Source organism: Echeneis naucrates, chromosome 11 (genome assembly GCF_900963305.1).
Source record: "Echeneis naucrates chromosome 11, fEcheNa1.1, whole genome shotgun sequence".
NCBI lineage: Eukaryota > Metazoa > Chordata > Actinopteri > Carangiformes > Echeneidae > Echeneis > Echeneis naucrates.
Genome location: NC_042521.1, coordinates 994,356 through 1,009,793, shown reverse-complemented (window position 1 = coordinate 1,009,793; position 15,438 = coordinate 994,356). Strand labels below are relative to the sequence as shown.

The 15,438-nt window shown below is 43.2% G+C and overlaps 1 protein-coding gene across 3 annotated transcripts; it reads left to right on the top strand.

The window, feature by feature from the left end:
- The first annotated feature begins 75 nt into the window (after positions 1-75).
- tmem65 (transmembrane protein 65) lies at positions 76-13,891 on the top strand. Of its 3 annotated transcripts, XM_029513863.1 has the most exons (7): positions 76-624; positions 10,292-10,336; positions 10,740-10,807; positions 10,927-10,981; positions 12,431-12,473; positions 12,697-12,802; positions 12,904-13,891. In XM_029513863.1, the coding sequence occupies exons 1-7, from the start codon at positions 396-398 to the stop codon at positions 13,039-13,041; spliced, it is 684 nt and encodes a 227-aa protein (XP_029369723.1). In that variant the 5' UTR covers positions 76-395; the 3' UTR covers positions 13,042-13,891. The 3 variants fall into 3 exon arrangements, 1 of the variants encoding a protein (XP_029369723.1); XR_003841233.1 differs by having other exon boundaries at positions 10,927-11,053; positions 11,160-12,802; positions 12,904-12,943; XR_003841234.1 differs by lacking the exon at positions 12,904-13,891 and having other exon boundaries at positions 10,927-11,053; positions 11,160-12,473; positions 12,697-12,796.
- The last annotated feature ends 1,547 nt before the right edge of the window (positions 13,892-15,438 follow it).

The following is a 15,438-nucleotide window of genomic DNA, read 5'->3' as shown; positions in this document are numbered from 1 at the left end:
GCGGAAGCGTCGGGTCTTACTTTGAAAACCCATGGCGGATGTTGCCTCGGAGCGGCAGCTAGCTTGACGGTTGCTCAGCGTTAGCCTGAAGTTCCCGAGCCGAACTCCTGACAGCCGATCCGGGGATCATGAGCCGGGGAGGGCATCGGGCAGCACGGACGGAGCACAGGGGTGACTGTTTGGGACTTAATCCCACTTTTATTTCAAACTTATCGGGGTGTTTTTGTTTGTTTTTTAGCCGCTGAGGGGGGCGAATTTAGCCGGAGCGAGGCACAACTTCTCCCCGGTGTCACTGCTGGGGTCGACGGCGACGGTTCAATCAAACCGCCGAGATTAACAACAACAATAATAAAGGAGGTTTTTACTTTAAAATAAATTAGGTCTAATTCACTAACATGCTGAAGATTTGCCTCCGGAGGGCTCTCAGACCGGCGGCACACAAGTTCCAGCCGGGGCTGAGGCTGACGCCCGGCTGCTGGATGGGCACACACGGGAGGAACGAGCCGAGGGAGCCGCTCAACTCCCCGAAGATAGCCAAAGAGTTCATCTACCGCCTCCACCCGAAGGAGAGGACGTGTTTACTGAGGGAGCTGCAGAGCTTCGAGTCCATGGCCATCGCTCAAGGTAGGACGGAGAGCCAGTGTCATTTGCACCGACCAAATTAATAGTAATTACACAGTCTCACTGTTTATCTGTCTCCATTCAGGAGAGCTTTTTCCAACAGCCCAGCTCTAACAAGCACTTCACAGGCATGTCCAACTGGAAAGAACGTTTTAATTACATCATGCAAATGATCTTAGCTTCCTCACATACTTGGGGGATTTTATTTTTTGAAGCCAGGTTGGAATGATTAATTTCCCGGTTAGTAAATCCTGGGATTTTTCCAAAAGTGGATTAGAGAAACTCCCACCGTGATAGGAAGGTGCCATCATTTGCTCATCTGACAGAAAAGATCAGATTTAAAGAGTCTGCTTCAGTTTAAAATTTCCTCCATCTTTTGAAATGTTTCACTAGTGATCTCCTTCCATGGGGAGCATTAGAACGGCCTGTTTTGGAAAGCTTATAAACCGTAAATAATAGAGTAATGCTAATTCAGGAAACCTGCATCTTAAAATTTTGAGTAATTTGTGACTTTGGGTATTTAGAAACAAATTCTTATGTGTGTGTGTGTGTGTATGTCTAAATTTGGTCAGTGTGTGTCCACATGTGTAATGTGTGATTAGTTAGTCTTCTGAGTCACCCCAGGGGAATTCATTATGATCGTCTCCAGAAGAGTAAAACCACCCTGACTCATCTTGGGACTAAAATAGTAAAATCAGCTCCTGATTCAGGAGCAGGAATCTCATGAGTACTCTTCTCGGGTCACCTGGGAACTTGTGATGTTTTCTTAAAAAATAAGGATTATAAATTAATGATAATACTAAAAATTGTTAATCTTGCATTGAAGTAGGCAGAGTTTATTTAAATATCACATTGACCCTTTTCGACACACTAATAGATATTAGGTTTTCCTCTTACATCATGCGGATGGTCAGCTGTGTGTGCATCTCGTACCTGAGGGAGACATGACAGCTGGATGCATTATGGGTATAAGACAAGCTGGGGGAGACGGTGTGCTGCTATCCAACAGGGAAACCTTGAGTCTTTGAGTGTAAGCACTGAGCTGAACCTGGTTCAAACAAAGTCCAGGTCTTCATGGAAACAGTACTCCCCAAAGGAGGGGTGGACTCTTTCAGCAAGATCGTCTTAGCTTCAGGAGTGTTTGGAGGGGACAGGTGGTCATGATTTAACAGCTGATGGGTGTATAGTCTAAAGCTCAGATCACCCCCCCCCCCTTCATCCTCAGTGTTTTTACAGTCCTCCTGGTCTCTGTAGTATCTCACCACCTCAGCTGCCGTCTTTTTGCTCTGTATGGTCAGATAATGCTGAAATGCTGAAGTACTGATCAGACTTGAAAGAATAGAATTCCTGCCTTCAGCAGCTCCTCATCATTTTGCTGCGTAGTTCAGGCTCTCATTATCTCTTTGCTCTTTCGGGGTGTTATTTCAGCTGATGTGTAAGCTACTTTTTCTTTGGAACTTGTAAGCTCTTTTCCTGGCTGTTAATTTATCCACCAACAAGGTAACAGCATTTTTTCCAGGAATGTATTTGCAGCATTGTGTTGACCACAGTTTTTCTGCTAAAATACTATTTTCTTGTGCCAGAAGAATATTTCAAAGTGCAGCTTTAATCTTCCTGTGACCCAGTGCTGGGTCCACACCCAGTCGTTGGCAAACATTTCTTCTAAGAGACAGTTGTGTAGGAGGTTTTGAGTGGGAATGTGTTTTATAAACTTAGTGAAAACGGATTGAACTGAAGTTTCTCATAGAAATAAAGAGATGAATGAAAAGATCTTATACTGATCATCTTAAAACGGAATCACCCCCCGCCTTCCTTCTCTTTGTGTTGAGCTGCTCTCGGTAATAATCCCAGCGTCTGTCACGTAGGGTTAAAGTTCAGAGAAAAATGTTCACACTGGTTCATTTTTCCTTCATCCTGCAAAAACAGTTCATGTTGGCCTGGCATTCAGATTTGACTTCTCTTGTGGCAGTTTCACCTAAAAAACTAATTTCCAATCAGCATTGCAGAGGGAGGCATCGCTGTGTAACATCCTCATTATCCTCAGAGAGTGTTTCGATCCCAATTAGTGGCCCTTTCTATGACTCCCACCATCCAAAGAATCCTGTTTGGGTTCACTGGTGTCTCGAAACTGTCCGTAGGTCTGTCTGTCTCTGTGATGGACTGCAGACCTATCCAGGGTGACCCCGCCCCTCGCCCACAATGAGCTGGGATTGGCTGCGGAACCGCCCATGACCCAGAAACAGATCAGAGGAGAAGATGAGTGAGTGAGTGTGCTTCTGGATTTGATTTAGGACCTTGATCACATTGCTATGCTGGTTAATTATGCAGCTTTAAAAAAATAAATAAAAAAAATCTCTCTTGTTTTATAGTCACATATGTAATTAGCTGAGGTTGAGCTGATTTGGAATTTGAAGAACAGTCTTAAAAAAAATATATATATCAGGAAAAAACATAAAGTTATGAGAGAAGAGAGATGGTTAATGAATGCAGGCTCAGTCAGCTCTTCTGTACCGCATCGTCAATAAAAAGCCAATTTAACTGTTGAGGTTGGATGAGTTTTTATATATATAAGCAGCGATGCAGATTGAGGCAGCATCACCTTCCTCCCTCTGCAGCACATTCACGATAAGTCCTCTCATTAAGAAGCAGCTGTCTGCAGCCCAGACTTTGCTGTTGCTCCTACTTCTAATGAGCTACATTCCACCAAGAAACAGAAAGGATCAGATGTATTTACTCAGCCTGTGGCCGAGACAAGCTGCCGGCTCATTACAACATTAGTGTTTACATCCCAGACGTTTAGCAGCCAGAGAGGATTGTTGATGTGGAGTCAACAAGTAGCATCACTGCCACTAATCAACATGTCAGAAGGCATTTGTCCCAGCACACACTTGAACTTGTCAGGCGTGTCTTCAAGTTATGGAGGAAAGTTAAAGAGGAAAAAGACAAAGATCCAGATCAATGTATGCACTCGTTCTCTTCATCAGCTGGAATCGTTGTTACCCACAATTCCTGAGCAACGCAATTTATCTAAGGGGAAGTTTCATGGACAGTGGGCATGTTTTTTTATTCATTTTATTTCAGCGAACTGAGAGGGTTCACTGATAAAGCCTCATTCCCGCTGATGTCAGCTTGGTTTCCATATCTGCTTCAGGACACGTCTTATCAGCTGCAGAAAAACCCACCAGGGGAAATATATTTATTCATCTTCTCTCTCTGATCCTCTTCAGACCTGCTTGAATGTCTATTGAAGTATATGGGAAAATGTCCCTCCTCCTCCTCAGTAAACGTTTTCCTGATGAGTTTAAAGTCTTCAATACAACATGATGTTAATTTAGAGGCATGTTAAAACCATGTGAGGTTGTCTGCTAGGTCTTTTTGTCCCAAACATATTGAAGTAATTGCTTTTTTTCCTGAGTCTCCTGAGCTCATAGATCAGTGTCACATGGCTGATGTGGAGAAAAGCTCCATCACTGGTCTTGGAGCAATGACGGCAGTGATTATTTTTAAGGAGGTTCAACCATATCACACCAGAATGAACCTCCGCATCTTTTTTTCTGAATCTGTAAGATCAGATATGAACACATTCAAATTTTATATGTAAGATTAGCTGTGTTTTGTTCCGAATCTGTCTCCTTCGGCTGCAGCCCAGTTTAATCCATTTCTACTGATTTCTGTGGTAATTAATGATGGGGATTTGTTATTCATTGCTGTTTTTCTGTTATCGCTGGACAGGCTGCCCCGCTGAGTGTAATTAAGATGCACTATGGAGGTGTGAATGTGTCACTCTGACCTAAAAAAAGCTGTTTGTCATGATGATGATCACTGTAATCGCTGTACAGAAACAGGAAAGAACAGGAGTAAATCCAGGGGTGTGCAGCTCACAGCGTGTGAGGTCTGTTGTTGTACACCAGTGTCTGTGCTTCCATGAGTGAAATTCTGGTGATGTTGAGTTTAGACCAGAGATGAGTACCGAGTGGATTCGGGACTTTTAATGCACTTTTTTTTTAATCCAAATCCAGATTTTAACATCTGCAGGTAATTACCAGGAATAATTTTTGTTCGGTTACTCTGCGGATGATTCCAAATGAGTCGTGTAAAAACTGCTGTATAGAAATCTGTGGTCGACATCTTTATCTAACTTAAACAAGCGTACGGACAGAGATATAGAACCAAGACGACTGTGCTTCCACAATGTGTTGCATTCCTGTGTGGAGGTTTGCCCATTTTCTCCAGGTTTGATGTGTTTCTACTGAAATTAATTCAGACAAATATTGCGAAACCCACAGGGAATTAATTAGTGGGAACAGGATGGCTTTCTGTTGTGCAGCAGAGACTGGCTGAATGTTTTACATTTGTATGGATTTAAATCCTGTTTAGTGGCGCTGCAGGTATTGATGCAACCGCACTGAACAAAAACCTAAACACAACACTTGTTTTTCTTGTGTGGTTCTTGCTTCTCCTTTTCTAACATCGTCCCTTCACCCAGCTGTTGATTGGCGTGTCCAGATATTGATCACACTAAAGATTGCTTTAAAAGAGGAAAGCTTTATTTTGAAAAAAAAAACCAAAAAAACATTCACTATGTACTGCACTGTGTGATTGTGGCATATTTTTCAGTGTAGGGTTGTGGATCATAATGTGAGCCAGAATCTGGTTCAGAACAGCACAGAGTTAATCTAGATGCTGGTTGGAGGTGGACCGAATGTCCTCAGTGGGTGAAATGGCTGCAGGTTGTACAAAAACGGGGATGTTTTTGTGTTTCAGTCTTCCAGGGACTGTGTTCTGAAGCAGCAACATGTTTCAGCCTCCTGCCAGAAACCTCCAGTGGAGAGCATCCTAACTTGGTCCTGTTCACGAGTGAGGGCGGGCGAAGAGAAGGAGATTTTCTTGTGGAAAAAAAAGTCTGCATCAGTTTCTGGTCCGACCTTCATCTGTTTTCATTAGCTCTGGATGGTTGCAGAGAGCATGAGATACAGCTGAAATGAGGTTTCCTCTTCAGAGTGGATGGACTTAGCCTCAGGGTGAGGGTACAAGGAAACGAGGGAGGGATGGAGGGAGGGACCTCAAAAGGAGCCGACTGAAGTTGCTCAGGCACAAAGTGAGAAAGTCGAACATAAATACAATCAGTCAGATTGGTTGAGGTTGCTGTTACTGTCAGCTCACAGGGTGATGAGACAGGTGTGTATAGACCACAATAATATAGTAACCATGGGGACTGTGGACAACACAGAATGATGTGCCAACACACAACAGGAATCTGTCGATCTCGTTTTAGGATGTGGAGGTGAGCCAGCGGGCTGCTGGGAGCGAAGCTGTTATTTTCCTCATGGCCCGAGACAAATGAGAAATCAGGTGCAGGAGGAGGTTTGAGGTTTGAGGCGCTCGGCAGCACCTGGGAGATTTGAGAGAGATGAGCCGTTGGACAGGCACACAATTAGGTTTTCACCTCAAAACCTGAACCAGCTTCCTGTTTTTGTAAATGAGGTCTGCAGGAGGAGCTGAGCAGAAAGTGCTGCCTCATGCAGGGAGGGTGTCAGCTGTGATCTGCAGAGAAGATTCCTCTCAGCTTCACAGTCAAAGAGGGAGATGGAAATACAGAGCGAGAGAGACACAGTCTGCTGTTAAATGCTTTGATTCGACAGTAATTTCCACAATTTCTCTGAGGCTGTAACAATTGAAAAGCTAATTAATATGGTTTTGTATTTCACTGTGAAGTAACTCAGTGGTGCCTCTTTCAGTTTCCGTCAAACTATGATCTGATGAAAAAAAGTGCAAATAAATAATTAAAGGAAATCAAAGACCTCCTCGGAGCTAAATAAAAGTGTTTCTATTTTGAACTGCAGTGAATCAATGACTCATAAAAACAGATTCAGGCAGTCAGGGATTCATACATCACAAACCTCAGGAACCAATCCCCTGAATTTATGTAGATGGGGGCGGGGCTAAACAAACCTGACCCACTTCCACTTACAAGCTAACAAACAACATGAACCAATAAAAGTCGCCAACCGTTGTGATACGTCTGCTGAACAGACTCCTCTTTTGAGTCTGAGGCCGACTGATGCTGGCTTTGTGCTGTGGTGGCTGCTCGGTTAAATCATGAAGGTTTGTGCAAACAGGACTGTAGCAACACACGTCACTACAAAGCAGGAAACCCCTGCTCTGTGTCGTCGTTGTCAGCGATGAACCGGCAGCAATATGCCGGCTTTCCTGCCTACTCTTCACTTACCCTCCACACCTGGCTGCACGCCTTGTTTCTATTGGCTGACAGGTGTAGTCAGACTGTCGTGGCTCCGTTTGTGTTGTTGCCTCATTCCGTCTCCAAGTCCCATAGAGCAGGGAGGTGATGGGCGGGGCTTAAAATCCAAACTATGTCCGGACTTTAACCTGCAGCGTCTCCATCTAGTCCACAGTATTTATTTTGTTGTTAGAAGTTGACGGATCTTTAAAATTCCCCTAATAAGATGCATGGCTGTCAGCATTCCTCCCTCCAGTGGAAACAAGAGAAAAGTATGTGCATCCTAAATGTGTTTAATGCACCTTTGAACAGAGCACGTCGTCCTCTAATCAGCAAATCATATATGAGCTTGTCATGGCCGGCATCGACTCAGCTGCTTGTATAGCTCAAGTCTTTGGGATGTTTTTATGTTGTTTTATGTAGATTTTGCATCCAACAAAAAACATCCACAGTCAACTTTGAAGTGTGGACTTGATTTTCAGATTTTCTTTATGCTTTTGATAAATGGTTTCAGTCAAAGTTTGTTCCATTAGCACAGTTTATCAATATAAAAACAGCTGCTGGCGATAGAAGAAGACAGGCTGTCCTGTCAAGTATCCAGGAGACACAGGCTGCACTCATACAGGATATCAGCCGTCTTCATCTGGAGTAAAAATACTTGGCAGTGCCACTTTTGGCACCGACAGTTCTGCCAAACATTCATCACTGTTTTCACTCCGGTGGCTGCTAATTATTTTCCACGTCCAACCATCTTCAGCCTGGACGAGTTCAGACGAATGTTGACACGGGAATACGACTCGGTCTGATGAAATGGATCTCTGAGAATTAGGCTTTCTGAGCTCTTAACACAAGCTGCCACGACAATTTTAATGAACTTTTCTGTGACAAACAGCCGCTAAAGTAAAGCGGAAGAGAGCTTGGAGGTGTGTTTGCTGTGTTGTGACATCGGTTTGAGGTCAGGGTTGTGTGCTGCCCACTCAGATTTACTGAACCTTTTGACACTTAAGTCAAAAACTGTTACCACAAAGCTGGAAACACACTGCTGTTTAAAATGTTGTGACTCTGTTAAGTCCCAAAGGGCTGAACACAAATCATGCAGGCTGACAACAGAGAATTTTCAGTGGCCTTGTGTGGTTTTGCATTATGCATGAGGAATCTTTAAAAAAAAAAAAAAAGTTTTATTTATTAATTTCCTCCACGTGCATCACAATAAAACCCAACAATAACTGCTTTTAGTGTGTTTTTACTTTCATCATAAAGGGAAATGTTTTGTTGATTTTTTATTTTTTTTTCAAAAGTTAAGAATAAGAATAGAGCTAAAATCCTTTTTTAAAAGGCTGGTGTTCTCATAGAAGCGCTAACACTGCAGTCTCATTCAAACTTTCACATCTTCATATCTGACAGCTTCTGTGCTTTCAGTAAGCAGATTTTCAGGGTCAGACGGCAGAAGAGCTGCTGTTGGCTGCTGATGCGACATTCAGATTTCTGTTTGCTTAAACAAACGAAGTGGAGCTCTGCTGTGGACTTCCTGCCTGACAGAAGTCACAGTTTTAGGACAATGCTCGCCTCTGTGGAATCAAAGCCTGCAAGACTCCATTCAAGGTGCATCCAAGCTCTTAATGTCCAACAGAGATAAGGACAGGACAGAAACAACTTGTTCCGTTCAGCAACTTTTCTGCATCCACGTTTCCGACTGGGATATTCGTTTATGCCTGCCTCAGTCAGACCTATTTCTGCACACGTTTCCCAGGAGTCAGAGTGTTTGTAGTCACAGTGCACTCACAACTCAGGAAGGGTGAAAATGGGTTATTCCCACAGTGTGACCTGATATTTTCAGCAGTACAACTGAAATTAATATTCCTTTTTAAAAAAGATGAAAAGTCAGCACCAACTCGAGGGGCTCAGTGAGGCTGCCTCTCTGCAACCTACCTACAACAAAAAACCGTGAGTGGATGTAAATTAATCTGAGATCCTGAGCATTAGTCCGGAATATGATGAGCTGTAGATCCAGAGCAAGGTTCGCTGTATGGGATGTTTAAATGTACACGTTAACCTGAGTCACATTTTAACTTTAACTTTCCAGAACAGAAACTACTCGGTTCTCAGTCAGAACTGAAGAAGAAACTTTGAGGAAGTTGTAGCTGACCTTTGTTTTCCTGGTCACAGAGAAGAATAACCACCCTGGAGATATTTTAAGTATTCACTGCTGCTGAAGCAGAAATGCTTAATGTTGCACTTTGAATGAACACAAGATGAAGGGGGGGGGGTTGTTTTGGGGTTTGTTTGTTTGTTTGTTTGTGTTTCTCACCCTGTAACATGTCCTGGATAAAGATTGTTGCTAAGTGATGCTTCTTCAGAATTTGTTGCCTGGTGACTTCAGCTCATTGAGCAGAAGGGACTCTTAACGCCACGGCTCAGGCAGAGTCCTCCGGTTCCTCTGATTAAACCTTTTGACCTTTTTCATTCTTTAATAGCGACATTCAGAACCTTTCAGAACCAGTCAGTCTTTTTTTTTTTTTTTTTTTTTTTAACATTATTCTTTTGGCATATCTTTAGGATGTCCATCTAAACAGGTCATCATTTTGACCAACTGTTTATTTTCTTTAAACATCATCAATTGTTCTGATTACATTTATTTTCCTTCTGGTACTGATTATAATTTGATGATGTTGATTATTGATGCAATAGCACTCCATTAAAAAAGAACAATGTGACTCATCCAGTGTGTGACCTGACTGAAAAGCAAAAGAGGAGATTTGAGGCCTCGCTACACGGGGTATTTGTAGGTCCCGGTTGTCTTGAAATAGTTGTGGTGCTTTGTGTGAAGGGGTGAAGGTAACGGATGATGAGGTGAATGAAGAGCAGCCTCAGAGCAGGTCGACGGCTCAGCTTGTCTTCAGACTCATCTGGGCTAAAACAGATGCTGACCTTTCAGAGAGCTGATTCTGTCCACACCGCTGCCGGCGTGGTGGGTCTGAAAGATGGGTCTGGCTTCTTACTGCAGCCACGCAGATGGACACACACCATTCATTTCTGGCCAAACTTTGTCAGAAAAGTTTGCCGTTAGCTCATTAAAGTGCCCAAACATGCAGCTGGGTCAGGAGGGCTCAGCAGATTAACTCTTTGATATAATCGACTTGCTCTTCCCAGTGACCCCCCCCCCCCCCCCCTCCTCCAGGGAGTCGGACTGAAGACCAGACCGGGACGTGGACCAGTGGACCCTCTCTGTTTTAGGGGAGCTTGTACTGATTCTGTTTAAAACAGTCAGGGTTGATCATTTGTTGTATAAACTGCATTTTGTCACCATGTAACTGGTGAGTTGTGTTGCTTCCTGCTGAACACGAGGAGCGGATCCTCCATGTCACGCTAAGTGGGGCATCAGTAGTTAATGAGCGTCCTTCACATGTGTGTTGATGTTTTCCTTCCTCCCAGAGACCCTGGAGCCTTCGCCGCCGACAGCAGCACAAATCAGATATGGTGAGAGATCACATCTGACGCACTCACAAACACAAAGACGCCTTTTTGCATTGATATTGTAGATGAAAGCTGTTTTGTCAGCAACACACAAACACTGATTGTAATTAACAGTTTGTGTCAGTTATCGCTGACGTTTGTAATGAACTTTGGTTCAGTATCTGACCTCATAATCGTTGAAGATTTTCTGGTCGCTGGTCAAATGGTCCAAAACAACAAAATTAGAGATAGAAGAAGTTGTAAAAGGAAAAAAAAGGGGGAAATACAAAATACATTTTAAAGAGCGCAGACAAAGAACTGATGTCAGAAACGGTACAGCTACCGTTTTCAGACCAGACAAAGCCAGTTCAGCTTTTTAATCATCAACATCCAGTGTCATTTGTGGACTTTTTTCTCTCGTTTGCAGTTTTGTTCCACAACGCCATCCCCTTCATTGGCTTCGGCTTCCTCGATAACGCTATCATGATTGCAGCGGTAAGTGAAGTTATTTCATCACAGACTGTTAAAGTGAATCTGAGCAAATGGAGATCATAAGAGTCCCAGTTCACCTCAGCTTCTGGTCTTGATCCTGAGTCTCTCTCTCTGGTCTCCAGGGAACACACATTGAACTCTCCATCGGTGTCACCCTGGGGATCTCCACCATGGCTGGTAGGAACAACTGCACAAACTTTATGAGCACATGGACCTACTGCTTTCATCTAAACACCACATCTAGTTTCTGTAAGCGGGCCCCCCCTCCATCAGCCAACACCTGAAGACGTTTTTATTGCTGCGCTGGATGAGATGTCTTTTTCTGAACTTCTGATCTTATCGCATTTTATTGCAGCATATCCTTCTGTCATCATGGCTGCTGCCCTTGATCCCAGTTCGGGTCTTTATTTCGCTGTGAAACCCATAAAGGTACCGCAGCATTGCCTCCTCCCTCATTTCACCACCACATTATTCCGTTTCCATGGATACTTGGCTCCAATTTCCTCCACGAAGTGCAAATCAGAAGCTTAAGACAGTCTCCACATCAATAGCTCTGCTCTGATGCCTGGCACTGCTTTATATTTGTTTCATCATCATCCAATCCACGGAGAGGCCCCACTAGTTTTCCGCTCATAGTTTTTTATTCTATTTGAGGAGAGGCCTTCCCGGCGTCAGCACTAGACGCCCTTTGTCCGTCACCCTCAATCAGCATCAGAGGTGCTGCTGAAATGAGACTGAGAGATGCGATCGCTGCTTCGCCATCACCAGGAGGAATCTTTGAAGGAAGCTCCATCTGGAGTTTTCAGCTCCCGCAGGAAACTTCAGCTCTGAGCATCTTGGGCCCCAGAGAGCCACCGAGGGCAAAACAGAGCCGGTCATCAGCACCGCTGCACTCCTAATGACTGCAGACAAATCAACTTTACCTTATTGTCAACCGTCCCCCGGTGAAAACCAAGTCCACAGAATGAATTATTCATCCCCGTTGTTGAGGCCGCATAAATGGGGCTGCTAGGGAGCTGGTTTTGCTGACACCTAAACCACAGAAGCCGAAGAGAAAGAGGCTGACTCGTATTTTGGTGGTTTTCCAAAAAAACTGAAACCAAAAAAGGGGAAGGAAAGAAAGAATAAAAAAACCTTTTCTCACTCCTCCCGACTCATTTTGTGCTGTCCTGCTTTGATTCGTTGTTTTGACTCCTTTCACTGCGTCTCATCTTTTTGCATTTCCAGAGAACTATGTGGGCCAGCTGGCACAGTTTCTGTATGTTCACTTGCTCTGATTGTGGGCGAGTCTCTAAAGTTTTCCTTGAAATGGAGGCTTGTTGGAGGGATGATGGACACAGGAGGGATCGTAGCTTCAGTTAATCCTGCTACGCTGTAACCTCTTTCAGTCGATCATTCCCATAATCCACCAGTTTTCAAATAAAATGCCTGTCCGTGTCACAAGTTATCAGGCTGAGAAAAGAAGGATAAAAAATACAGAGACAGCCTTAAAAATAAAGGAGACTAATTCAGCAGAATACCTTTAAGATGCTACGATTTTATTTTCACACACAGAAGATTTGTTAACTCTTCATCACTAAATTAGTCGTAAATCGTTCAGGTTGATGTTTCTCTTCCTCTCTGCAGCTGCAGCTCTGGGGAACTTGGTTTCAGATTTGGCAGGTCTTGGGTAAGTAGCCGGACAACTCTACTGGTCTTAAAGAAGTCAGATTGTATTGAAGTCTATGATGATGAGTTTCTGGTCTCAGTCTCTAGTTTACAGTCTTCAATACAACATGATCATTTTTTAAATGAAGCTCCATTTAGAAAAAAACAAGCCGTCAAAAACGAGAATGAAGGGATCTCAAAAATGTGAACGCCAACAAAAAGGTCAAACTTAATTGTCTGTGAAGTCTTGCAGGTTATGTGGAGGCGCTGGCTTCCAAATTGGGATTGCAGGTTCCAGATCTGACGCCCAAACAGGCGGACATGTGGAAGACCAGACTGAGCTCTCATATGGTGAGCTGAACTCGTGTTCTTCCAAAACAGAATCTATAAACTGACAGAACTCTGCCACATTTAGTCCAGAGCTCCTGATTTTCTCTCATCTCGTCCTGCAGGGAAAAGCCATCGGCGTGTCCATCGGCTGTATCCTGGGAATGTTCCCGCTGCTGTTCCTGGATGACGAGAAGGAGAAGGAGAAAGAGACGGACGCTCCAGCCGACGATGGCAGCAACATGGCGTCACGCTCATCGTAACGACGATCACACCGACGCTCTGGATCTCATTGATGTCCACTTAAAAAAAAAAGTCTGCTGTTTTGCTCTCCACTCAGGCGGCGTCCACATGTCCAGATTCTCTGAGCCTGACGCTGAGGATCATGATCTCACTCCTCACATTTCTCCCAAATTTACCACCTGACCAGTTTGACTCATCAGCAGCAGTCTGAACAAGAAGGCAGAGTTAGCAACTCGAGTCAAAACATACATTTTTACCAAGTTAATGTATTTGTTGCTCAGAGACACAGCACACAACATACTGTCAAATTCATCAGAAAAGCTTAAAACACTATAAATCAGACTGTGGATGTTAAATCTGCCTCGCTAACTGTGAGTGTAATGACGCCATCTTTTACAGCATCACATGAGTTTTAATCTCAGGTCTGACCTGGTGTGGACGCCCCCTGAGCAGCAGCCAGGATGGGACGAGCCCAACGTGCCTCAGCTCCAGCGCTGGTCCAGCAGAGTCCTGGATTGTGAAATGAGTGAAATCCAGCGTCCAGCTGAGGCCGGGGGGGTCGTTTCCATCCTGACGCAGCTGGAACACTATGTCCTGTTTTTCTTCAGCAGACACTTTATATGTTTTACACTATCTGTTTGTTTTTGGTGTGTTTGACTTGATGGAACTAAAGTCACCTCAGTTATTCTGTGCATCTTCAGAAAAGAGCTAACTGTATATGAAGCAAACAGAAAGTGTCATCTGCTACCTCGGGAAATGTTTTCTGTGTTTTTGCATGAAGAACTGATGTAGCTCTATAATCAAACTTTTTAAGGTTTTTAATGTGCTGGAAAGTTTTTTGAAGTGTTTGTAAAGGCAGATTCAAGGACGGAGGCGGCTCTCCATGCTGTTTTGTGCCTCCATCTTTTTTTTTTTCCTCTGTTGCCTGGGATTCAGTTTTCTGTCTAATGAGTTTTATCAGACTTGACACTCCAGATGGTTTGGATTCACTGTAGATCAGTTATCTTTATTTCACACTTCCTGGGCCTTCAAGATGCTTTTTATTGTTTTGTTTTGTTTTGTTTTTTTTTACAATGGCTGCGGACAAAAACACTCCCACAGTCACTATTCACCATATTGTCTTTAATATTTAAAGCTCTAATTTCAGCCAGAGCTGCAGCTCTTAGTTGTCAGATGATCTGGAGATAATTTTCAGCCGTTTCTGTGAGGAGGTGTCACAAAAACAAAAAACTTCATCACAGTTTCTCAAATCTCTTCATCTTCACCACTCTGTTATTTCAGTTATTGAAGCTGCGGTGAAATAAAGCGTCAAATCTGGAAGCCGTTCTCACAGTAAGAGAATCGTTGAAAAGAAAGAATCAGGCAGCGAGCCGCTTCACACTCACAGAAATCAGAAGTAATTTAAGATTAATCTGGCAGTTTGGAGACTTTTTATAATCAAACTATCAAGTGCTGTAAAGGAAGTCATTCTGTTGAAGTCTATGGGAAAAAGTCCCTCCTCCTCACTGATGAGTTTATGGTCTCAGTCTCTAGTTTTTTAGATGAGCATCTTAAAGAGCAGGTCAGAGTTTCATCAATAATCAGACGAGGTCAGATGAGTGTGTGTTTAGATCCGCTGAGGGAGAAACGTTTGTACACACATGATCAAAAGGCACTGAAAGAAAAACTTCCTGATCTTTTGCGTTCAGATGAACACAAATGTCTTGAGCAGTATCTCAGAATTTCAGTTTAAAAGCCTTTTTAAACATCTCATTAGAAGGAGCTTTATTGTGGTGGATCATCTGATCAGTACTGTGGCAGTAACTAAGTCATACACATCTCATTATTTTTGTTTACTTCCTCGGGTGAGTTTATTTCATTTTTATTTTTTTGTGGGGGGGGCTCGTGATGTTTTAGAACAAGAGAAGAAATGAACAACGCGTGCTCTGCTGTGGCGCCATCTTGTGGTTGAAATAGATTATTACACAATGTGGCCCGTTCGTGTGTTTGTGTCGTGACATGATGTGTGATTGGAACAATAAAAGGGATGATCTGTCACTGACTGTAGACAAACATGAAGAATCTGCTTTTTTATTTTTTAAAGGTCTCCACATGTCCACAATCAGAAGTTCGATTAATCGATCGATTGATATTCCAGCTTTCGGTGCTCGGCTAGTTTTCCTGCGCAGGCACATAAATCGATTAAAAAAATCGATCGACAGGGCGAATAACAGATAAAATCGATCGAATTAACAAACAATCACAATTTCAGCCCATGTTTTTTTTTTTGTCGTGTGACGTCATCGGCACGCGACAGCAGCGCCAGAAAAAACACCGTTTTTTAATTAAGATAAAAATCTGTATTATATATATATATATTATATTTAGAGATTATTACAGACGTCTCAGAATGAGCTCACAAGCTGTTTCTCACAATA

What these genes read in the sequence shown, in the direction of transcription:
- tmem65 (XM_029513863.1), top strand. Translation starts at nt 396, where the DNA reads ATGCTGAAGATTTGCCTCCGGAGGGCTCTCAGACCGGCGGCACACAAG. An exon ending in AGCAGCACAAATCAGATATG is followed by an intron (nt 10,337 to 10,739) that starts GTGAGAGATCAC and finishes TCTCGTTTGCAG; the next exon opens with TTTTGTTCCACAACGCCATC. An exon ending in GGGGATCTCCACCATGGCTG is followed by an intron (nt 10,982 to 12,430) that starts GTAGGAACAACT and finishes TCCTCTCTGCAG; the next exon opens with CTGCAGCTCTGGGGAACTTG.